The following is a 25940-nucleotide window of genomic DNA, read 5'->3' on the forward strand; positions in this document are numbered from 1 at the left end:
ATCCAATGGCTCTTTTCTGTGGTAGACTGTTTCTCCCACTCTCAGTATTAGTTGCCTATAGTTTATGACTGCTGGGAGCAGTGAGGTGCCTCAGCAAGCAAAGGGGCTTGCCACCAGGTCTTAGGGCCTAAGTTCTGTTCCCAGCGTCCTCTTGAAAGAAGGAGAAATGCAACTCCTTCCAATTCTCCTCTGACTTCCACGTGTCACCTGGGGCATGTGGATGAGGACACAAATTCTGCTCCATCTCAGAGTAAACAGGAAGAGTCCCCTTCCCTGTCACAAACCCTTCAGTTGCAATACACACAGCCCATGGGGAGCTGGAACGAAATGTAACTGATTCTACTAACATGATCTACCGGGCACAGACAAGCCCTGTGAAGTCAATGTAGCAGCAGAGAGATGCCTGAGAGGGAACCGAAGGCCTTACAGGTGGCTTTGACTGAAGTGACCCTTCTTACCTTTCACTGTCATGTCTGCTACTCTCAGCATCCACAGCTGAGTTGACTTACAGCAACATGCATATTTCAGACATTTTTATCATGTGTCTGTCTGTCTGTCTGTGTCTGCCTGTCTATCTGACTATCTGTGTGTCTGTCTGCCTGTCTCTTAGATCAGAACATTTGGACTTCATCTACCAGAATGAATCACAATAGTCTGGGTGTCTTGAAGGCTAGAGATGTGCTAAGTCAGACCTGAAAGCTAAACAGACAAGGTGCCAGTGCTTTGGTTTTTTTATGAGGTCCTACCTCCAAGCAGTAGAAAAGTGGTCTCTAGTTCTTAACTCCTTGGCTTCTTCCTACCTCCACCCCATCCCCAGCATCCCCCTTCCCCAGGGCATCAAGTCTCTCCAGCATTAGCTGCATCCTTTCCCATTCACGCCAGACAAAGCAGTCCTCTACTACATGTGTGTTGGAGGCCGTGGAACAGCACATGTATGCTCTTTGGTTGGTGGCTTAGTCTCTGGGAGCTCCCAGGGGGCCAGGTTAGTTGGCATTGTCGTTCTTCCTGTGTGGTTGCAATCCCCTTCAGCTCCTTCAGTCCTTCCCCTAACTCTTCCATAGGGGTCCTGACCTCCTTCCAATGGTTGGCTGTAAGGTCATCCCCACTGAGTCCTGGGAACCTCTTACATTTCAGGCCTCTGGGACTTTCTAGAGGTTCCCTCTCCACCTCCTGAAACTACATATTTCTGTGAATTCTCCTGGTCCTCTAGGCTTCTCCCCCCATACTTGATCCTTTCCCCCCTTTCTCCTTCTCTACCCCTCCCACCCAGATCCCTCCCTCTGCCTCCCATGATAATTTTCTTCCCCCTTCTAAGTGGGACTGAAGCATCCTCACTTGGGCTTCTCTTCTTGTTAAACTTCATATGATCTGTGAGTTGTATCATGGATATTCTATACTTTTTGGCTAATATCCACTTATCAGTGAGTACATACCATGCATGTCCTTTTAGTTCTGCATTATCTCACTCAGGATGATATCTTTTAGTTCTATCCATTTGCATGTAAAATTCATGATTTCCTCATTTCTAATAGTGGAATACATTTCTGTATCCAGTCTTTGGTTGAGGGATATCTGAGTTTTTTCCAGCTTTGGTTATTACAAATAAGGCCACTATGAATATAGTAGAGCATGTGTCCTTGTGGCATGGTGGGGTATCTTTTGGGTATATATATATATATATATATATATATATATATATATATATATATATATATCCAGGAGTGGTATAGCTGGGTCCTCAGGTAGAAAACTATTTCCAATTTTCTGATAAATCACCAGATTGATTTCCTGAGTAAAGGTTATACAGTTTGCAGTCCCACCAGCAATGGAGGAGTGTTCCTCTTTCTCCCCATCCTCACCTCATCCTCAGTGCTGTCACTGAGTTTTTAGTCTCAGCCATTCTGACTGGTGTGAGGTGGAGTCTCAGGGTTGTTTTGAATGGCATTTCCTTGATGACTGTGGCATCCTCCATGAGGCATTGTCTTAATTTCTAATTGGTATGGGAGGGCACAGCTCGCCTTTGTGCCTTTGAGTTTCCATCCTGAGGCACGTGGGTAGGCCTGGGTTTTATAAGAAAGGCAGCTGAGAGAGCCCGTAGGTGCTGCTCCTCCCTGCTCTTCACTTCAGTTCCCAGCTCACACTTCTGCCATGCTCACCTGATGCTAGACTGTAACCAGAATCAGTCAAGCCTTTTCTTCCCCAAGTTGGTTTTGGTGATGGTGTCCATCAACAACAAGCACACTAGGACGGACAGTAATCTTGTCATATTGGGGCCCTTCTTCATGGAAGATAGTTAAACTCCAGTCCCCTCTTTAGGGCTCTTACATTAATTTTTGGAGGGAAATGTTAACAAATGTCCTCTTATAGACAGTGTTCTGTTTGCCCCATTCACCAGTGGGCTTTTCTTCCATCTTCAGTTCTTTGCAGATGGATAAACTGACAAACCTTGTAAATTCACTTGACATAAATTGGCTACATTGTTAATGTTTCAGTTGGTGACAATGAAATCCTCTTGTGTTAAAGAATTGACCGATCATTGAGAGGTACATATCAATTGTTAAGGGAAATTAATTAATTAATTAATTAAAGGTGAAATTTCTCAAACAGCCGGAAGATTATTTCTCTTTTGTTACAGCAGACCTGTCTTATCATCCCTTGTAATGTTAACTGGCTGCAGCGCAGGCTCATGTCACCCTGTGTGTGCTCTGTGCCCCCTCCCCTTCAAAGCTGGCTCTAGATCAGTGGTTCTCAACCTGTGGGTTGCATATCAGATATCCTGCATCTCAGATGTTTACATTTCAACCCATAATAGTAGGAAAAATAGTTATGAAGTAGCAACCAATGTAGTTTTACAGGTGGGGGTCACCACAACATGAGGGCCTGTGTTAAAGGGTTGCAGCATCAGGAAGGCTGAGACCCTGTCCCCGATGATACTGCCACCCAGTCCCTCTGTCCACCTCCGATGTCTGTGGAATGTCCCCTTCTAAGTGAGAGTGGGGTCTTCCCTTGGGATCTCCTTATTACCCATTCTTTGGGTCTGTAGATTGTACAATTATTGTCCTGCACTTTATGGCTAATACCCACTTATAAGTGAGTACCTACTATATGTGTCTTTCTGCTTCTGGGTTAACTCACAATGATCATCTCAAGTTCCATCTATTTGCCTGCAAAATTCATGATTTTTTTTATAGCTAAATAGTATTCCAATGTGTAGCTGTACCATATTTTCTTTATCCATTCTTCACTTGAGGGACATCTAGGTTCTTTCCAGTTTCTATTACGAATAAAGATGCTGTGAACATAGTTGAGCAAGTGTCCCTGTGGTATGGTGGGATATCTTTTGGGTCTATGCCCAGGAGCGGTATACAGCTGGGTGTTGAGGTAGAACTATTCCCAGTTTTCTGAGAAAGAGCCAAATTGATTTCCAAAGTGATTGTACAATGTTTTCATGTGAGGGGTTCTGTAAAAATCATCACTTAATAAAGATTATGATCAAATTATTGTAATATCTCTCCCTACATTTCTATTTTTTTATATCATCTCTGTTTTGTGTACTTTTTTTTGTAAAATTATTTCTTTTACTTTATTCATTACATAGATGTTGTATAAATATTTAACCCCAATCTGGGTTTTCTACTCCACCTTTACTGATCAGTTGCTGGATAAAAGCCATGCAACTTTTATATTTATAATAAGCCTTTATCAGCACTAGAGCCGGGCAGATATCTACCTTCTTCTACACTATTTAAATCTATTTCCTTTTGATTACCCCAAATTATTACTTTATATTTATAATAAGCCTTTACAGCTATTGGCTATAGGCATCTTTATTCACCAATCAGGGATAACTTGGGGGGCAAGGTTACATAGTATCACTTGGGTCCCTTGGCACTCTCTCATCTCTGGGGCAACCAGGCCTTGTTGTCCGGACTAAACATCACAATACATAGCACCAGACCAAACCTCAACACATAGATGTGTTGAACCCTCCAGACCTTGGTGCTGTTCTTGGATTACATAGTTTACCTTTCTCTCTTCTCTTTCCCTGCCCCCTTTCTTCCTTGCCCTCCCTCCCCTCTTCCTCTGTTTTCTCCCCCATCCTATTCCCTGCCTCTTTCCTTCTCCTTTCTTCTCTCTTTATTGAAAGCCTGTGTATCTGTTCTCCACAGTGTCCATTCCAGACACCCACGGGAGCCACTTTATGGAATAGTAGAGAAAGAAACTTCTAAGAAAGTAGCCCAAACTGATTTCCATCCCGTGGAAAAATAGTAACAAAATCAAATTGCAGGGCACAGACTTTTGACGTTAGCCATTAAAACCTTTGGTTTAATGATAAGGAAAAGATAACTTAAAGTGCTAGTCCAGTATATTTCAGTGAGTTATAGGATCAAAGTTTACTCCCCTTCATGCGAAATGGAACTGACAGAAAGCAGCACACAGAACACTGCCCCATCATGCCTCCCAGGGAACCTAGGAATTGTAGATTCTGTCATTAAGATTCCAGATGGAGTCACCGAAGGCTATCTGTCACTTCATGACTCTGAGACACTGCTGTCCTGACAGGAAGCAGAGTTGAGCCCATTGGCTCAAGTCTGTAGTATTGTATTCTTCCTCTGAAGAGAGTGGAGTTGCAAAGGCTTCGTACACTGCTGTCCTTTTTACCGTAGAAGTGATTCTCTTTACTTGAGTCAAGGAGTTTGAGTCAGAAGGAGTTTTAATCTTCTAGGAGAGCTCCAGCGTCTTTCCCATCTACAGCGATTCTGCTCATGTAACTGCTGTGGCACAGATGAAATGACTCTGGTGTTCAAATCATGTTTGATATGTGACTGTTTGTAGGTAAGTTGTCACCTACTACTGTAGCTGTCACCTACTACTGTAGTTGTCCTTAAGGAAACAGATGGCAAAAGGAAGGTTGGATTAAGTGTGCAGGATGAAAAGATTGCCTGGTTTAGCATTTAGCCAGAACAGAAATGTCAGAGGAAAAAAACCTTTCGTATTAATACTTGTGAAGTACACACTTAGTAACAGTCTCCATGCCTCGCTGCCTCATCTGAGGTACATAAGTTCAGGCGTGCGTAGGGGAGTAGAGAACCGCTTGCAGTACTTGTCTATAGATGGTAGTCATTTTATTTTGAATGCTATGAATGAGCTCATTTTGGAATGATAAACTTATATCGTTTGTGCTAAAATATTTTAAGGATATAATGATGTCACTGAAATTGAAATGGACCTTTGGACTCTGATATGACAGTTCCCACAACTGTCAAAGTGGCAATTCTCACCTCTGTCAAAGTGCCAGTTCTCACCTCTGTTGAAGTGCCAGTTCTCACCACTGTTAAAGTTTCAGTTCTCACCTCTGTTCAAGTGACAGTTCTTGCCTCTGTTGAAGAGCCAGTTCTCACTGCTATTAAAGTACCAGTTCTCACCTCTGTTAAAGTGCGTGCCAGTTCTCACCACTGTTAAAGTGCCAGTTCTCAGTTCTGTCAAAGTGCCAATTCTCACCAATGTTGTGACATTTATTCTAGTAGCCTGAGGACAGCATGAAAAATGCAGTTTCCATGGAAATAATTAAGATCTAGACAGAGCGCCTCAACCTAGACAACTTTGGAAGTCTCTGCATATAAAATGTGTGTGTGTGTGTGCGCGCTCGCTGATGCACGCTTGGCCGTGTGTGTGCCTTTATATTTTAAGTGTTAAGCACCATGACACAATCAAATGGTGACAATACAGATTCCCCATGACATTTGAAACGTCTCCTTGAGCGACTCCTGGGGAGGAACTGCTGAGCCAGAGGGGTCACACAGGCCTTCTCAGATGTAAGAAGTTTCAGAATGTAGTACGCCAATTCAGTTTCACTCAGAATAGAACGGGTGTTTGGTGGTCACAGTGAGCATATTTTCATAGTTTGAGCTAACTAAAAGTGAAAACCGTTGTCTTGTGAGTCAGCAGTTTCCCAGAAGACTGCTTAATTAGGTAAATTACATACTTTGTCACTGTCTGAGTTTACCAAGGATTTCTTTTCTAGGAAGGATTATGAACTAAATAATCTCTTAAATCCTTTGAAATGATAAGATGCTGTGATTTTGGCAGTACAAAAAAAACAGATGTAGATTTGTAAAATTAATCTTCTGTGTGTGTGTGTCTGTGTGTGTGTGTGTGAGTATGTGAATGTGTGAGTGTGTGTGTGAGTGTGTATGTGTTAGTGTGTATGTGTGTGAGTGTGTGTGTGTGAGTGTGTGTGTGTGCCACAGCCCCACCCCCATTCCCATACTGCCTGTCTCTGTTTTCTGTGGTTAAGGACCAGGTCTTTAACTATTTAGGAAAATGTATTCCCAGCTAGCTATGTGCCCAGACCCAGAATCTGTCTTTGTGAAAAAGAGAACTGCCTTCTTAAAACTGATATTGTTAGTTTTAAAAAATATCCACTTACTCATTTTTGTTTATTGGAAGGGAGTGCCTGCACGGGCCAGTCACATGTGGGCACCGCAGGACAGCTCTGAAGGGTTGGTTGATCCTCGTCTTCCTCTCTCATGAGGGTTCCAGAGACAAAGTTCTGGTCCTCAGGGCGGACAGCACACACCTTCACCAAGAGAGCCACCTGAAAGCCTCTTAAATGGAATTTTAAGGGGAGTCTATAGTTTAAAGAAGGAATTTGGGATGTAATCTGCATTTGTTGATCTTATAATGGGTCAAAAAGGATGAAAGAAAACAGAATTTCTCGGGAGATTTCAAAGGATGAATGGTTCCACTTCTCAACAGAGAAATCCTCAGCTGAGAAGCGAGTCTGTTGATAGGAGAAAGGACATTTAGTTAGTTCAGTTGACAAGTTTGTGGACAGTGTCCTCTAAATGTTGTGTTTCTATAGATATTGAACTTTATTATCCTGGATGATTCTCTAGCTCCATTGTTAGACAAACTAGAAAAAGGAAAGGAAAGTTAAAAATCAGTTCACAAAGAAAAAAGTGAATCAATTATGAAATTCTTTTAAAATATTTAACACGACACATTCTCACTTCTCTGTATTTTAATTTACTTTGTATTATTTTACTTTACTGCATATTTCAGGTGTATCATGAGTACAATTATTTGTGCTTTATTTTCTAGTTGTTTTTTATCTTTGCTGCTGGTGGCTGCTGTGGTCTGGAAGATCAAACAAACTTGCTGGGCTTCTCGTCGGAGGGAGGTAGGCAGTGATGTTACCTAATCTCTCTATGAGGGTCTCAGCAGACATGGATCTTTGTTAACTCAGGAATCTGCTCCTTTCCAGTACTGATCTGTCAAATCAAATTTACACACTCGTCATGAACAATCTTTCGATTCTTATAACTTTAGAGTGGAATGCCGCAATCATTTTAGGATACTGTGCATATGATGTTACAGGCTTTGTTGATAGTATTAGAATTCATCACGAATACAGATATTAATTCTGTTAACGAATAAGTAACATAGTTAGTTTGACATTTAATTACGGTGTGAGAATACTGTTGTACAACAGTATCTCTGTTGACGTTAGGGCAGTTCTGCGTATCCTCATACGTTTGCCTTAGAGAAGATAGCTATTATTATAGAATAGTTTCTATGGGGGAAGGTGGTCTGAATCTTTGACATTTCCTGGCCATCTGATTACTCAGCTATGTCTAAAAGAATAGGCCACTCTGATGCACTTGCATATTAGAATTAGTCACAATATTCCTTACAGTTGTAATGTTGGTTAAAGCAAGGTTATACTCTCAAAAATAACATCTGACCATGTAAACACACAGACACTTTCTTGTCTTTTGACATAATGGTTAGTGGAAAGAAACAAAAAACAACTTATGAGCAAATAGCCAGGTTTATTGTTCTGTAGCTTATGTAGTAAAAACTCTTAGTTTCTATTTACCGACCTACTGTGTTGCGTTAATACTATTATTCGAACGTTAGCATCACCGGTAACTTAGTGGCTGGGCGTTCTTCAGCATTTTTATGTGCCTGTTTAACTGTGCCTATAAGAAAACATTTAAAGCTAATTGAAACGATCTAGAGTACTTGAGGCTAGAAAATTAGTGAATACGACATGAACTTACAAGTTTCCTATATTTCAAAACCCAGTGCCTGCTTTAATGTATTTGGAAATGTGACGTTCTTCCAAGTTTCTGTTCACCTCAGTCCTGTGCTCATCTGTGAGTCAATGTCTGACCAGTACAGCGAGATCGAGAACCAGCTTGGTGGAGCTTTACGATAAAAGAGTAATCTTGGTGAAACGGGCTTAATTCTGTGTGGATTCTAACAATCTCTGGTCCTGGCAGAGGGCGTGGTACAGAAAGCATAGCTCTAAGCATGATGGCAGGCAGGCAGTTGGTAACCGAATGGAGCCGGTCACTGTGCTTCCCTGTCCATGAGGAAACAGATCAGGACCAGCAGTGGCCTCTGACCCGCATTCTGAAGATCAGTGGTGAGCGATCTGCTCTCAGAGTGGATGGAGCTCAGCTGGCCTCGTGGAGGTGGTCCGCCAAACCTCCTTTTCATCATAAAGATAGCTGTGTGATTGACTCTAAGTCCAGATTGAATGTATATATAGAATCTTTACTTATATTAAGCTCAGAAACAATGCAGTTATTTACTCTTTGAAAATATAACATATTTACTCTGAAAAATAAAACCCTGTTATTTTTGTATCTTACATTCTCTTTTTAAATGATGAGCGTATTCGGCTTAATATTCTCTCACCTTAGAGTTTTTATTATATTGTCTTAGAACTTTTAAAATATACTTATATTTTGATCGTGTTAAAATCTCCCAAAATGATTCGGTGGCCGTGAAAAGGGTTAGAGAGATGCAGTGAGGAACAACTACTGTTGCTGTGGTTAGATTGCCACAATCCATGAAAGCACATTGCTGTGGCCGTGGGTCTTCTCTCAGTGTGAGCTTCTGTCTCTAAAGAACAGGGAGGTACTCTTCTCTGTCACAATTGGATTTGTTCACCGCTGCCTAAACAGACAGATTTGCCTAAACAGACATATCTACAGGGGTGAGGTGTCCTGCTACACGCATGCTTCAAATAGGTTTTTTTCTTCAATTCGTTGTTTCTAAATACTTTTCTTTTTCTTTATTGGTTATTTTATTTATTTACATTTCAAATTTTGTCCCCCTTTCCAGTTACCCCTCTGCAAATCTCCCCTCCCACCCCTCTTCCCTTTTCCTCTGTGAGGGTGCTCCCCGCCCCACTCCCCTACCCCACCACTGTAGCATCCCTTTATGCTGGGGTCTCAAGCCTCCACAGGACAATGAAAGACATTAAGGGTTGTGAGAACAATCTGTATGTTAATGTTCATAGTAGACACGATGTTGTTTGTTCCCTTGGTTAATGGTCAGATACCAGTTTAGAGGATTTTTATTTCATTGAGGAATTATATCCAGGTTTGTTTTCTGATCTCCAAATACTTTTAATGTCATTACATGCCCTTATGATGATAATTGTGTTCTCAGAGGGTATGTGAGCAGAGGCAAGTGCTGCGTGACTTAGCCTCTCCTTACTCAGCTTGACTGAGACTGTTCTGCTCGCAGGTGGTGCAGCCCTCATGCATACTTGTCTACACTGAGCTCTCTCTCTCTCTCTCTCTCTTTCTCTCTCTCTCAGAAACTAACTGTTGTTATGATTCAGGCTCACCTGGGATTGGCAGAATATTAGTTTATTTGCAATGATATATTTTTCTTAGAATTTTGTAATGTAGTGCCGGGGAAATGTTAGTGACCCCCCCTCCCCCAAGAAAAAAAAGAAAAGACCGGAGTCGATCTGATGTAACTCACCGCAGGGCCTTTATTCTATTTGAGCTAGCTCAGGCACCTCTGATACACTGCTGTCACACAGGTTGGTTTTGGAGGTGGGGGAGCCCTGAATATCCATTGGGGCAAGGCTTGATAGTAAGCAGCAAACAGGGATGTGGGGAAGGAGTAAGTGTGCAAGCATCTTATTGGAAAGCTATTGTGGCCTTTAACATAATCGGCTGGGGTTTAATTTCTCTTCCCCTCTGCATTGATGGGTCGTTAGGCAGGGGGTGGGCTTGTAACCTGGGGGTGCAGGTTTGTTGGAGGAATGACCTGGAGACACTGGTCTTGCTGGGGAGTAGCCTAGAGACAGGAGCTAGGCTTAGGTTTTGTTGGGGGCAACTTGGAAACTCATGCTAGGTACCAGCCTGTTAGTTTACCTGAGTTCAAACTTAGGTCAGGTTCTCTAAAATGGAGTCTGAACTTAAAAGATTTGGCCTCTCAGTAACTGTTTTTATAAAAGTTGTGGTGTTTTTTCCAATTATAAGGACTGTTTTAAATGAAAGTAACTTAAATCACATATTGGGTTTAACCGCACAGCATATTGCTTCTTATTCTTTGACACCTTAATTACTCTTAAACTTGAGTACACTTTTTGTAATATAATTTTAATATCAGTCACCTATGATTATTATTCCTTTTGAATAAGACATCTAAGAATTCAAGGGCTCTTAAAAGTCTATAAAGACTTCAATTTGGATATTACCTCTTCAAATTGGTTCCTATGGTAACTTACCCGTGGCATAATATGAACACTGTCTTTGGGCCTATGCGAAGGAATGAAAAAATATTGGATATTGGTTCATTGGAAGGCTGAGTGCATTGTCGTTCCTTGCTCATTTTACACCAGTAAATGAGGACATGCAGCTTCCAGGGCACACTCCATTGTTTCTAGACATCACATGCAAATATTTGTTTATAACAGACGTGTGCTAAAATGACTTGACAAGTTGCTGGTTTGAATGTCTTCATATTAATATTGCAGTTTGAGATTTAAAAAAAAGTGTGTATGGGTTAAGCCTGCACGTATGTCTGTATACCACATGAATGCCTATTGTTTGAGGTCTACAAGAGGGTGTCTGACACTCTGGAACTAGAGTTACAGATGGTTGTGAGCTGCTCTGTGGTTCCTTGGGATTGAATCCTGGTCTGAAATGAAAAGCAAGCTTTCTTAATCGCTGAGCTATCCAGCCCCAAGTTTGAAATTTTCGCAGTGATCATAATAACTAGACTTATCAAGATTTTTAACTTTTTCTTATAATCATATACTTGATTAACAAAAGAAGGTCCTGGGAGTTGGCAGTTTATCTTTCTTGCTGTATCACAGACTGATTGAAAACTATAAATAAGAAAAGAAGGACAAGGGCTATATATTTTGAACCAGCTGTCTTTAAAACACATTCAACGCATTACACATGAACACACAGTATTTAGGGAGCCCCTATCTATTGTGTTAACCATGGGGGTGAGGCATGATCTATGAAATTTTTTGTTTTTGGAAATGAGATGATTAATTGAAATCAATGTGAAGTGTTAGATAATTGTATGTAGAATTAATATGGAAAGATTTGCAATGGTCTTCAAAAATATGAAATATAGAAAACATATCCTGAAATTATAGTTTTTTAAAAATATTGGCATTGCCATCATATTTAGGTCCAATTACCTAGATTGATTAAGAAATGGCCAGGAATAGTGACTTTCTCTAAGTAAATATTATGGGATTGACCAAAATACCTTCCATTTTATATATTCAAAAAAGTATCTGCACTCAAATATATTAGCTATACATGCTTAAGTCCTTATGCCCCCCCCCAATTTTATGTTATCTGAAAGATAAAAGCCTTAATTGTAATTGAGAGTTTCATACATGAGTACACTGTATACAGTCCTTTCCACCCCTCCCTGTCCTCTGCAGCTCCTCCTGTGTTACATACATGCACAGTACATGCATGTATATACATGTATGTATACACACATGTATTTACACACATGCCTGTACATGCACAACCCACTGAATTCTGTCTATGTTCCTGTCTGTAGATGTGCTTAGGACTGGGAAATCTATCCGGGGCCTTTCCTATAGAAAGCTTCCTTCTTCAGCAGCCATTGGCTGCCCTGAGCCCTTCTTTGAGGGCATGGCCTTGAAGCATTTTCACCCATCCATTTTGGCATGTTTCCTGGAGTGTTCTCATGCACGCGGCCATATTGTTGAGAGTTCACAGGCACAGCACACTGTCGTGTCTAGAGGAAGCTGCTTTGCAGCAGTCACCCCTGTCCTCCGGCTCTTCGAAGCCTCCTCACTCTTCCTCAGTGGTTCTGAGCTGTAGCTGTGGCTTAGTTAGGTAGAGCATCCGATAGTTCCTTCTTTGAATTTTGACCATTGTGGATTTCTGTAGTAGCCTCTGAGTTCTGCAAAAAGAGTTTCTGTGATGGGGACTTAGTATTACACTTTCTGTGGACACGAGGATACTATTTAGAATACAGGAGGAGGTTCTGTTTATTTAGGAGCATGGCCGCAGTAGATTCTCTGCTAGAGTCTGTGACTTCTCCTGCTACAAGCTCTTGGCTAGCTGACAGAATCAGACATGAATTTCCTCCTGATGAAAGGACCCCATGCTCTGCTCTATCTGGGATATTCTGGGAAGGTGGCCACTACCGTGGTGCCCTGGGCGTTGTCTGCTCAATGTGTCAGCCCCCATTCTTGATTCAGATGTTCAGTCTGATGCACAGAGAAGAGACTCCCCCTCTGACGTCTGGGCTTTGAGTGAGAGGAAACCACCCTAGTGAGAGGCCTTGATTTGCTCTTAAAGTGAGGGAGTGGTGTGCATGAGTGGCAAACACCACATGTCAGCTATGCACATTACCCTTCCAGTTAGCAGACAAACGCTGTAGTCTAGTAGTTACATTTTACATAATACGCTCTTCAGATATATAACTGCCTAGTACTTCAAAGTAAACTCATTCAAAGATATTTATAGAGGACCTTTTTATATGAAAAAGATTTATATTCTTTAAAAAGATTCTTGAAGTAAATTCCGCCTTCTCACTGAGATGTGTGGCTGACAACAGAATGAAGTACGGATATGTTAATCATACCGTTCTTTCTTCCTGTAACTTCCTGGAGTTTCGTTCTAGGTCTCTTGTTCAGGAAATGCAGAAGCAAATCAGTCAGACCAAATCTTAGCCTCAGACATGTGTGCGTTTTAAAGCAGTCATTGTCTGGGACATACACAGCATGCTCTTTCTCATAACTTGTGCTTGTGGGGATGTCTACATGCGTGGAAACGGGTGCCACTAGAATTAACTCTGGGTACAGGGTGGGTGTTGAAGACGGCTGACCATGATTTTCTAATTATATATAGACAAATACTTACATTAAAGCCAAGAATGAAGAGCCTGAAATTTAAGAATAAGGCGTTTTGCCAAATTAGTATTTATCTTGGCCAAAGAGACATATAGTTTCCTTCCTCCTACTTGTGGACTCTAGTCGGGATTGCTAGCACATAGTAACTAGAGAAGCTATAACTCAAAATTAAGTCTGTCAGATTCCAGAATCTAAGCTCAATTAAGTATCTACAGACTTCCAAAGAGAACCTAAATGAAAGCAGGTTTGATCCTGTAATTGACCATTTATTATGTACCCTGAACATCTGTTTGTCATAGTGGGAATACGCTGTGGGTTATGGAAATTGAAGACACGATCAATCCTTATTTGGTCAAGCTTTTAGGAAGAAAGGGCTTGCTCAGTTCCAGCACAGTGCTCCCTTGCCACCGAGAACCACAGTACTCCTTTGCCACTGAGAACCACAGTGCTCCCTTACCACTGAGAACCATAGTGCTCCCTTACCACTGAGAATCACAGTGCTCCCTTGCCACTGAGAACCACAGTGCTCCCTTACCACTGAGAACCATAGTGCTCCCTTACCACTGAGAATCACCGTGCTCCCTTGCCACTAAGATCCACAGTGTTCCCTTACCACTGAGAATCACAGTGCTCCCTTGCCACCAAGAGCCACAGTGCTCCCTTACCACTGAGAATCACAGTGCTCCCTTGCCACCAAGAGCCACAGTGCTCCCTTACCACTGAGAACCACAGTGATCCCTTACCACTGAGAATCACAGTGCTCCCTTACCACCAATAATCACAGTGCTCCCTTACCACGGAGAACCACAGTGCTCCCTTGCTACCGAGAACCACAGTGATCCCTTACCACTGAGAACGTTTATTTTATATTTATTGAAAGGCCTTTCATAGGATTAGGTAGTGATTGACTTACTCATATGAATTTCATGTTTACACAAAGAAAAGAAATTAGAAACAAATTAAACTACTTCCAAAAATCTTTCAACTTCATAATGTAGGTTTTCACGAATGAGCCGAAAGTTGTTTTTGTTTGTTTGTTTGTTTGTTTGTTTGTTTTTGCATGTATGTCACTGACCAGGACAATGGTGTTTACATTCATGGACCCAGTGACACCTACATCAGAACTACCATCTTCCCAGCAGTGGGCTATATGACATCATCAACTGTAGAACGCCTGACGTGAGAGATATTAAAATGAGTTTAAAAATGTCAATTATGGGTAGGGCCATCTTTTAAAAGATTATGCTGCGGAGTTAAGCAATGCCAGGTATTTCTCTGGTGCATCCCTTTAAACGTATCATACTTCAACACGCATTAGTTGCTTTTATTGTCGTCTATGTGTACTATAAAGAAAATTAGGCATTGCATTACCCGTTAGAATCATGAGTAGAAACTCCTGCATATGTTGGACTGTTTTCTTTCTCTTCATCTCTTCCCAACAACGGTTTCCTCTAAAGATTTTAAAATATCTCTTCTTATTCTGCGTGTGCACCCAGGTGCATGTGTATTCTGACATGCATGTGTGGCATGACCCATGTGTGGAAGTCAGAACCACTTTGTGGATTTTTTCCCTTTTCTTTCACTGTTTCCTGGATTCCAGGAGCTAAAACTGAGGTCATCACGATTGAGGAGAAACACCCTGTGCTGCTTGTTTTCTGTAAACTTGATACAGGCAGCCGTTTTGGAAGAGGGAGCCTCAGTTGGAAAAAAAAAAGCCTCCAGCAGATTGTTCAGTGGTATGTATGTCTGTGGTGAAGTTTTATGATTAATGATTAACGTAGAGAGCCCAACTCACTGTTGGTGGTGCCATACTTGGATGGTTGTTCTGAGCTCTGTAAGAAAGCATGTTGAGCATGCATGAGGAGCAGGCCAGTACGCAGCACGGCCAGCCTCCAGGTTTCTACATTGACTTGCCCTGGATGATGTACTACAAATTATATTATGAAATAAATCCTTATTCCCCAAGTGGCCTCTGGTCTTGGTGGCTTTTCACAGCAACAGAAGCCCCGAGACTCTATTAACACACTTAGTGACCCATTGCCAGTAGTTTCCAGAGCGGGACTTTAAATATCATCAACAAATCTTTAGGAAACATAGCATATATGTACACAGGACACATTAATTGTATAATGTGTGTATGATGTTTGTTGTTTATATGGTAATGTAGACATGTACATGTGTATATATATTTATATTTGTATTCCATTGTATTATTGCATATGCACAGACTAGGAGACTGGAGCCTGCTGTATTTGTTTATTTATTTATGGTTTTAAAAAATTGCTGCAATTATAGAATAATTCCCCTCCTCCCTCTCCTGTTCTCCCTCTACACCATCCTTTATACTCCTCCTTATTCTATTTTGAGTTCATGGCCTCTTTATTCATTAATTGTTACTGAATATGTATATACGTAATCTGTATTCATTTTAAGTCTGAATAGTATTCTTATAATATATCCCATGAATTATTCTAGAATTATATGAGAGAAGTTTGAGTTTCGATATGAGAGCTGACACAATGGAAATTGACTATAAAGTTGATATTCTTCCTGTGTGTTGTATTAGCATCATCCATTTCATGTAAGGTGATGCTCAAAGATTTTTTTTACTTTATTATTAATGCTAGAATTGAGACAAATATTCACAGATGTGTTGAGTGTCCTTCTGCATGCTACCATCACACTTGTAGAATTTCTTCGATGCCTGTATAATATTTGAGCATTGATGTGAGCCTTTAACCCAGTATAGAGTTTGCAGATACTTTGTTTCATAACCTGTGGGGTGTTTGGGGATACTTTGTTTCATAAGCTAAATGTGCAGTGTTTGAGGATAATTTGTTTCATAAGCTAGATATTTCTACTTATGAGTAGAGTCTATCCATCAGCTTCTAACTTAAGGGAAAATGCTGCTAGTGGGTTGTAAGGATAATGTCTTGTGCCCTTTGTAAACGCATCACCCATCATTCAGAAGCTGATGGACAATAAGCTGAGGAGGGATTCAAAGGTGGAACCCCCAGCAGAGAGAGGAACTTTAGGAGATAGTCAGGCATGGAAGATTTGCCACCTGGACCTGGAGGAAGTCAGGCTTAGGATACTGAGGAGTGGTAACCAGCCATGTGGCAAAAATAGAATAGTATAGATGGGTTAATTGAGTTATGAGATAATTGGGAAGCAATCCTAGCTTAAAGACTTAGGCACTTATTCATAAATAAATAAACTTCCATGTAATTAGTCAGGAACTAGGGAGGACATAAAAAGTCCAAACAGTTGCAGTATGATAGTTTTATTTGGGCGGATTATGAATTGTACAGGTCTAAATAAATTGCATGGCAGGAGAAAGTTATCTTAATATTCAAGTTTACATTTAATTTGGAATAAATATGCTTTCTGCTATTATCAAATCCTATAGTGCTGCTTTCACAGTAACTCAGTTGCGTTATTTGTAACAAGGAGACAGTTAATACATGGAATGATCCTGACAATGTGTACAACCCATCACCGCAAGTGGCTCACAAGCCTATGATCAAAGAGAAAACCTTTGCTTGATTTTGTGCCTTCTGTAGAGGACCCTGGGCATCTCATGTCCAGGCATCCCGGCACAAGCACGGTGCCCTTATCTAGAAAGTGCCTTTGATTGTGCTGAGAGCAATGTTCATAGCTTCTCCAAGGCTCCTGTAATTATAATTTGATTTAATTTCTTGCCATTTAGTGCCGTGAATGGTCCTTTAGCTATATTTATGCAACTTATTCTTTAGAGTGTATTAAATGAACACGATTTACTTATGATTTGAGTTTTGAAAATGAAAAGATTACATATTAGTTATTTTAAGTCTGAAACCCATTATTATATTTTGGCTCCACCTTTGCACATGGGCAACAACCCAAGTTTTGGTCTATTCCACAGCCGAACCAGGTTGGTTTTGATGGACACTTTCTTCTTACCTTAAATAGCTAAGGATGGCAGTTATTTTTTCCCCCTAGAGCTAGCTCCTTTTGTAGACATGGTTTCCCATTCTTGGGCAAATTGGTATCATGAAGTTTTATTCCAGTAATGGGAGAAAATGTTTAGAAGTAATTTTTCTTTTTATCAGAGGCAAACACAGGCAGTTTGCCTTCAGAACGGACCATCATCCCGATGATGGACCGCTTGTTATTACTTGGGGAATCATTATTTGACCAGCAGATGAGCTAACATAAATTTAGCATTTTGTATCTCCTTGTTGTTTTCATATAAATTTTAATAGGTAATATGTCTTTCAGCCTCAGAATTCAAAATTATGTTCTTGTCCAGACCCTTGATCGTCTCTATGCAGCTAAGCAGCTGGCTTTATTTTTCTAGGCGTATTCTTCCAACCTTCTTATGTGCATTCACTCCAGCACACATTCTTTTTTCTGCATCTTCTAACCTTATGTGCATCCACAGGCCATGGCACCACACATTCCTTTTTATACACGACCTCATGAGTGACATTATACTCTACTTAACAGATTTTATCTTTAATCCTTAAAAATCTAATGAATTTTAAAAAATCTAATGAATTACTGTAGTTCAAAATTACTTATCATCTTAAAATAACATTTATATGAGTTGATGAGATTCAACATTTGTCCTTTTATTAACATTATTTCTATTATTTATTGCTGTAGTAAAGGATAATCTATCTATCTATCTATATATATATGTACACACACATATATAGTTAATTTATTTTTTGAGATCATAATGTAATTACCTCATTTTATTTCCCCATTCCCTTTCTTCCCTCAAACCTTTCCAAACATCCTTCCTTGCTCTTTTCACCTTCAAATTTTTCATGGTTACACGCATATATATTCCTGAAGACATAAAAGCACCCTGCTCAGTCTGTATAATGATGTTTGTATGTATGCTTCCAGAGCACAGCTGGTGTGGTTGACCAGTTGCTCTTCCCAGGGGAGGCCATCTGCTGCCCCAGCTCTCCTTCCGTGTCTGTGGTTCCTGGTGTAGGTTTACCACCTACTGGTCCTTCCCTGTCCACTTTAGTGGGTTCATATTGCCCTTGTTCAGCTTATATGTAGGGTTTGTGTTGGTGAGATTTTATAGGCACCCTTTCTTAAGAATTCCCAAGATTCTAAGAAGAAGTTGTAAACGCATACTTATTTTGGTGTAGCTCTTCAAAACTTTATGACCCTTCCTAAAGTTTATAATGGTAATAGAGAAAAATCAGCACTTCAGTAAGACATTTGGCATACAAGAGCCAAGCTTAAATCATAGAGCTTTAAGTGAGCATACTGTTATACTGCTAAACTGTTTAATGCAATATATGTGTGTTGGCACACCTCATATGTTGGCATAGAAAGGTTATAAACTGGGAAGGTTGTCATATTACTTATTTATAAATTTTTATCTCTTTTGTTGTTGAAGAATGGTGTTAATGTCTGTCTCTCAGGCGGTGGTTGTCCACTGTGTCTGTCTCTCAGGCAGTGGAATCCACTGTAGGTCTTTAGAATTTACTACATTGCCCTAGCTGGTTTTAATGACTTTGTAGCACTGACTCTTTAGCTACTAATAGCTGAAATGACCAGAATATTCAAATTAAGTTTACAGTGGTCAAGATTTGAAAATTATGTGCACCTTAAATCCTGAGCAGCCGTTATATCATCTGGAAACCTTCTTTGACTTTCTTCGTGACTAATTACTGTTCTCTATCAACATTTTCTATTAGTGCAAATGTGTTTTTTTTTTCTTCAAAAATGCCCATTTTTTAAAGTAGCATTAATGTCCACAAACATGCAGGCCTATTTTTAATTTTCTTAATTAAAATGACAGTTTCTTGCCTTTAATTTCTTCCTTAAGTGGAGTGCAGTGCAGTCCACAGTTGAAACTGTCTCTGACCTTTAGAACTCTGTAAGGCCTGAAGTGTTTAATCACGCTCTGAGATATCTGCCATTCCCAGAAGGTGGGTTTCTGTTACTTCATCTGTGTGAAACATTGCCACAGGAATGTGGAGAATATATTTTTACTTTTAGAATCCTGTTTGCCTGGCTGATGCTCTAACATGAAGCAGGCAGTAAGTCAGTTCGCTCCCTTTAGATAATTAGCAATTTACATATAACCCTTAGCTATTCTTTTAGAATACTCATAGAAGTTGCATAAAATTGGTTTCCATGTAGAAAGTGCTTTGGAATGCAAAATGTAATTAAATTCTCTGTTATTTTAGGACGGTAGTGTTGCTTAGTGATGCTGTTGGGACTGTTGTGGTTGTTCACGGAGTCTGAAAGGAGCACAGAGGAAGCTAAATTATAACCCCTGTGGATTTTTTCAAGTTACTGCAATAAATGAAGGTGCCTAAGTACTTAGAACACTGCAGTTCTTCCATAAGCACACTTAGAAATAACGAGTTTGGGTAGTACACTCCTCTGCCTAGTATGTAGAGTTGTTTGGCCGCAATGACTCTGTCTAGGGCATTAGCACAAAAACAGAGAACTGCCCCAAAATTCTGGACACTAGCACAAGAATAACTATGCACGATCACAGTTAATTATGAATTATATTCCATTTCCTGGGGACTGAGAACAAGCTTTGCAGGGTCCAATTGGTCACACTAAAATTTGTCCAATCTCTGAGTCCCCTAAGGCCCAGAGCAGTGCTGTTGTATGGTAAAGCTAAGACGTCACAGTGATGAGTGAGCTTGGCGGCTGGCTTAGTGTAAGGATGTGTGGCGCTTATTATCTAGAGTGTGAGCATTCTGTATTATTACATAATAGCATCCATCTTCCATGTACTTCTTAGACCATGGTTGTGCTTTTATTTAGAATGCTTGTGTATCAGTTAACTCTTTAAGGTATGCAGGAGTAATTTTTCCACATGAAAACACACACACACACACACAACACACACATATATAAATATATATGTATATATTTATAAATTATATATATATATTTTCTGTAGATACATTGTGGAAACTACTCTCTTAAGAACGTTTTATATTCATTAAATGTATTTATCTGTTTAAGTCATCAGTGATCCCGTGCATTGTCGCAACCTACCCAAACACTGAGAATTGGTAGGATTAATTTCACTTTCACCATTTCTGTTGATATTTTCTATTTTTAATCCAAAACTTTAATCATATCCTTATTGAACTTGTGTTTTAGTGTGATCTCTTAATTGAATGCAGAAGCCTATTTTCCTTGTTTTAATAAAACAGATTTAATTTTTAGGCTTCACCATTAGAAAATAACCGGCTCATTAATGGATAAGGCTGAAATATTTTAAGAGCAGTTCTCTAGTTTTCAAATCATATAAATTTCCCAGATAATTTTGGCAAGGAGATTAATACATAGTGAATAACAACCCCACTGTCTGTGGCCCCTTTTTGTTTAACCTCTATAAAACCTTTATAGTCTTCCCCCTTGATAGTCGGTGCCATCCCCTTATCTAGTTGTTACAGTATTTAATATGCCTCATTATAGTGCAGAGAATTGCCTTTTATTTTCCTTAAGATAAATGTTTGTGGATTTCAAATGAAGGTGACTTTGTTCTGAAAGCTGGCAGTTAACGATAACAGTGAATAACTTTTTATGCGTGTGACTCCATAGAAAGCCGTCTGGCAGGGTTATTGTTACCCATAGTAAGTAGCCCACACACTTTGTGCAGGCTGTTAAGTCTCCGAGATAGGTGTTATATCAGCTCCAGGAAAAGGAGACTGTGAGTCTTTTATCAATATTGAAGTTCACAGGAAACAGAATATGTTCTAATTGGCCTCATCTTTTTTTTTTTAATATCAGCAATTTAAGATTGAGTGTGAAGTTCATAAAGTAAGGTCAGGGATGCTAAGTCCTGAGTTATACCCACCGGAGGTAGGATGCGTTTCCTTACGCGCGCACTGGCTTTCTGTCTGACTGTGGATTTAAGGTGCAGAGCTCCACTCCGCTTGCACCATGTTCAGGGCCTATTAGTCACGAAGCGTATACATTCCTCTCTGAAGCTCTGATGCCACTTTACGCGTGAGCGCCAGAGTTTAGGTTATGATTGGGAAAAAAATCTCCCCAAGTCTTCAGTGCCTGGACGGAATTCATTATTTATCCTGGTTAATGTGGCGGGTGGTGACCGAGAGAAGATTGCAGAGGGTTGGTTGTAAGAGCTGGGGCACAATTGATATGGGGCTATCAGATTGTACTTTAATTCAATCTGGTTTGGAAGACAAAATATTCACATCATTCAAATTTAAATGAAGTAGGGACTGGAAACTTCCGCATGGCTCACAAACTCCTCGAGCCCTTCTCCCGGGGTCCAGCAGATGGACGCTCGAGCCCTTCTCCCGGGGTCCAGCAGATGGACGCTCGAGCCCTTCTCCCGGGGTCCAGNTCCCGGGGTCCAGCAGATGGACGCTCGAGCCCTTCTCCCGGGGTCCAGCAGATGGACGCTCGAGCCCTTCTCCCGGGGTCCAGCAGATGGACGCTTGCCTCCTACCCGTGCTTCCAGATTTCCTTCATGCAAGTTCCAGTAAATGCAGGTATGCGGTCCCACACCCGTTCTTTCTTAAATAAGTACGGTGGTTTCATAACTCAACACGCCTGAGATATCACATGGTACATGGTGGGACAAGAATGCAAACACTGGAGATTAGACACTAGAACAGCAGTGATGGCCACGCACATCGTGATGTCAGAGATTACACAAACTGCATGAAAACTCTGTTGTTGGAGGTGAATCAGTGCAGTGCGCTCGCTCTCTCTGCCGCACACCACTCCTGTGTCTCGTGCTAGAGCGTGGGTCTCTGCACTGCAGAGTGTGCATTCATTCCTAGTTCTGTAGACACACACTGTCTCACAGGGAAGCGTCCCCCGATTTTACATGTATCCTAGTTTACTTACTCTCCACATTCAGACCCTTTCTGCTCTTACTGTGTTGTAGCTTTATCCTCTCGGTGCCTGCCCTTGGTCCTGTAAGACTTTGAGGTGGAAGCCTGTGCTGGCCACAGTCAGGCCGCATCCTTCACCCTCATTGCCATATTTCTCTCCGTAGGGTTGTTTGTCTATCATTTCCCACCAGTCTCATGAAGAGCATATGGGAAAACTACGTATCTGTAATTTGTTAAAGAAGAAATGGAGTTTCTTTTAAATTGCACATTGTGAATAGCACAAGATAATGAATATTTTCCAGGGTTTACAAGCCATATATATATTTTCCCTCTTTCTGCAAGCTCTTTGTCCATCCTTTACCTTCTCTGTCAGGTTGTTAATCCTTTTTAGCAGTTTTTATTTCCCACGGTTCTTCCTGCCTAGGAGGTTTGCCCCTGTCTTTGGTATGAGCCATTTCTTTTTCAGTTCTCCCTTTGAGTCTTCCTCAGACCTCGAACATTGTCCTGACCTGTTCATCCTGTTCAAATATACTCTTGCGAGCTGTGTAGCTTACAAGTGGTAGAAACGTGGTTTACACAGACTTGGAGTCTCGGCAGTGTATAACCTGGACCCCCACCGACCCAGGGTCTGGTGAGAGAAGGCTTACAGTTGTCTCTGAACCTACTTTATTGAAGGTTCTTGAATGCTTCACCCTCCCTTTTAGCCCACCAACCAGAGAGGACACAGAATGTGAGAGAGTATTTGTAAGTCCACACCTGACAGGGATCAGTGTCCAGAAAGCATTAAGAATTTACATAATTCCACCAGATTACTTGGTGTTACAAATGCTGTCAAAATGGCTGAGTAGACATCATTTTCAAAGTACATTTATAGTCGATAATCACTAAGTGAAATGAATGAAACGCGAATCCATTGAAACATGGCATTTACAGTCTCAAGTAGACTTAGGGACAGAAACCTTTGCAAAGTGTGTATAGAATTTCTCTTTGGGTAATAAAAGTACTGGGAGCCACGTTTATACTTAATGCACTATTGTGAATATAATTGTCATTAAATTATATGATCAAATTGGCAAATGCTTGCGTGTTGGCCACAGTAAACTGTATAAGCATGCAATGAGATACAACCTTGTATCTGCTAGGAAGGCTGACTAGACAAGACAGGTTATCACAGATATTGGTAAGGAGCTGGACAGATTGGAGCCCTGTGCACTGGGGGTGGGATTCAAGTGGTTCAGCTGTTTCAAGAAGTGTTTAGCAGCATTAGGCGTGATGACCCAGAGGTGAAGACGAGGTAAATTTACATGTTTTAATTTTTGGTTCAGAAAGAAACAGAATGTGGTAAGTGAATGAAGCTTCAGGCAAAATAACATATCTAATCCAACACAGAGGCAAAGACGTCTTTCTTTAAAGTGTGTGACCATGTATGTGTGGGCACGTGCACACATGCATGCAGAAGTCAGCGGAGGATGCCAAGTGCTCTCTGGCTCCCTGCCTTCAGTTTCCCAAGACAATGTTTTCCAGTGACCTTGGAGCTAGGATGGCAGCTGGGTCAGCTTCAGTGATCCTCCTGCCTCCGTGAGCTCACAGCCATGACTGTTACACATGCACACAGCCACATCCACGTTTTAAAATACAAACCAGGAATCCAGGTTCAACCTCTCATACTTGAATAGCACGTGCCGTTTCCCACTGGGCTATCTCTGCAGCCCCCATATGAACCATTTCATGATACGTGTTACATGGCTCAGTAGGGAAAGGTACTTACAGGAAAGCCTGGCACACTGACACACTGACACCCTGGCACACTGGCACACACCAATACATGAACAGGATCCGAGCATAGAAAGGAGAATTCCAGAGAGATGGTCCTGCAGGTCGAGATGCTTTCTGCATGAGTGTGGTACCCAAGCACAGTCCCTGGAGCCCAGGAAAAGCTAGAAGGAGAGAGCTGGTCTCTTAGAGTTGTCCTCTGGTCTTCACATCCGTGCTGCGGCCTGTGTGCCCACCCGTGTGTGTGTGTGTGTGTGTGTGTGTGTGTGTGTGTGTGTGTGTGTGCACACGCGCATGCATGTGTCAGGTGCATGCCCTCAGCAGTCATCATGACAATCATAATACTATAGACATTAGAAGAAGTAATGACCACAAATGGGCAAGGAGTTGATATTTGAGTGTAATTGAAATTTTCTATAAATAAGTTGTGTATTGATGACCTCACAATTCTGAGTAAAGTAGCAAATTGGTTGAATTTTACAGTGTGTTGAATTTTATAGCATACCTTTTATATTGTGATAGAATTGTTAAAAAAAAAGCACGTTAATTTGCATTTCCTTGATAACTTGCGATACATTGATTAGCCATCTGTGTCTCTCCTCCCGAGACTCCTGTGTTCAGACCTATAGCCCATAATGCGAGTGGTTGTTTGCGTTATGATGATTTGGGTTTCGTGTGTTCTAGATATTAGTCATCTGTTGGATGAGTAGCTGGCAGAGGATTCTGTCCCACTCTGCAGGCTGCTTCCTCACGCAGTGTTCTCTTGCTCTACGACAGCTTTTCAGTTGCCCAAGGTCCCATTTAACACGTATTGTACATTTATAAGGTCCTTATTACTACATGCAGCCGTGCCCACCCGATTTTCTCCTCCAGCAGTTTCAGTGTTTGGGGTTTGATATAGAGGTTTTGATCTATTTGACATTGATTTTTGTACAGAGCAATGGATAAAGGTCTAGTGGCATGTTTTTCAACACACAACACCCAGTTTTCCTAACAGCATTTGCTCAAGATGTGTTTCCTCCAGTGTGTATTTTTGGAAATTTTGGGAAAATCAGATGGCTGCAGTTGCATGAACCCAAGTCTGGGTCTTCTAGCTAATTTCATCAATCTGCATGTCTTTTTTTTTTTTTTTTTTTTTGGCCAGTACTATGCTCTTTTTATTATCACATCTATCTTGTATAACTTTAAATTGACTATGGTAGGAACTCCTCCTCATGGTCATCATCGTCATCTTCATCATCAAAAGCTTCCTGAATGGAAGTAAGATGTCACTAGCTGTGGGGATGCTGAGTGAAGACCAATCCAAGTCAGCCAGTGTGGGAGCTGGCGTGGCTGTCCAGCTTATGTAGGATGGGGCCGTAGTTGAGACTAGGTGATTAGTACTGGAAATGGAGAAAAGGTGAGTTTGGGATTTTTTTAAGAGTCAATTATATAATCCTTTCTGTTAGTTTGGCTGTAATGCATAATGAGCGCTGTTTGCCAGAACACAGCTTGGGGTTTTAACTTTAGCCACCAGGTAGACAACAGTGAGCTGAACTCTGGGCACTGAAGAGAGAGAGAGTGTGTGTGGAGAGGATTAAAACAGCAGCTAAGAAAGAACACTAGGTGTTTTCTCCTTGTCCAATGTTAAAGTATATTCAGAGGAAGAAAGTTCATGCCACAGGCCGGACAGTCGGCCGTGCAAGCCTGGGCTTTCAGAGAGAAGCAGAGCTTGAACATGTAGCTCTCCAAGCCTCAGACTAGATGAAGGTTGACTTGTGCTTGGCCAAGGGTCATAAGCAAAGGCCCAGGCATCCTTTGGGCGCTCACTACTGAGGCTTTGCACAAACCGCTGACTTCCACCACTAGGTGGAGTCAGGGAGTCAGAATAAGCATCGCCGAACAGTATCATTTGCGCTATAAAGTAGGCATTGTGCTGGATAGAGAAATTGATTAGGCTCGTACTAAATGCCCATATGGGTGCAGGGAATGAGACTGGAAAACACTGGCAGATGGGAAAGTATCCATCGCATCAACGGTGCCAAATAATAAAGCACACGCGTGGTTTAAAAATTCGAAAGATGATTGGGAAAGACACTCGGTGAGTGACTCTAGGCAGATTTGTAACAGGCAATGAAGACATGCACAGCCGGATCAGAAAGAGT

At 41.1% G+C, this 25940-nt stretch overlaps 1 protein-coding gene across 1 annotated transcript in view; it reads left to right on the plus strand.

Annotated features, from left to right (window-relative positions):
- Positions 1-25940, plus strand: part of Atrnl1 (attractin like 1) — a 515328-nt gene that overhangs the window by 177943 nt on the left and 311445 nt on the right. The window contains exon 26 of the mRNA XM_021151617.2: positions 7105-7183. Within this exon, the coding sequence (XP_021007276.1) occupies positions 7105-7183 (79 nt within the window). The remainder of the gene's footprint in view (positions 1-7104; positions 7184-25940) is intronic.

Source organism: Mus caroli, chromosome 19, assembly GCF_900094665.2.
Source record: "Mus caroli chromosome 19, CAROLI_EIJ_v1.1, whole genome shotgun sequence".
Classification (NCBI taxonomy): Eukaryota; Metazoa; Chordata; class Mammalia; order Rodentia; family Muridae; genus Mus; species Mus caroli.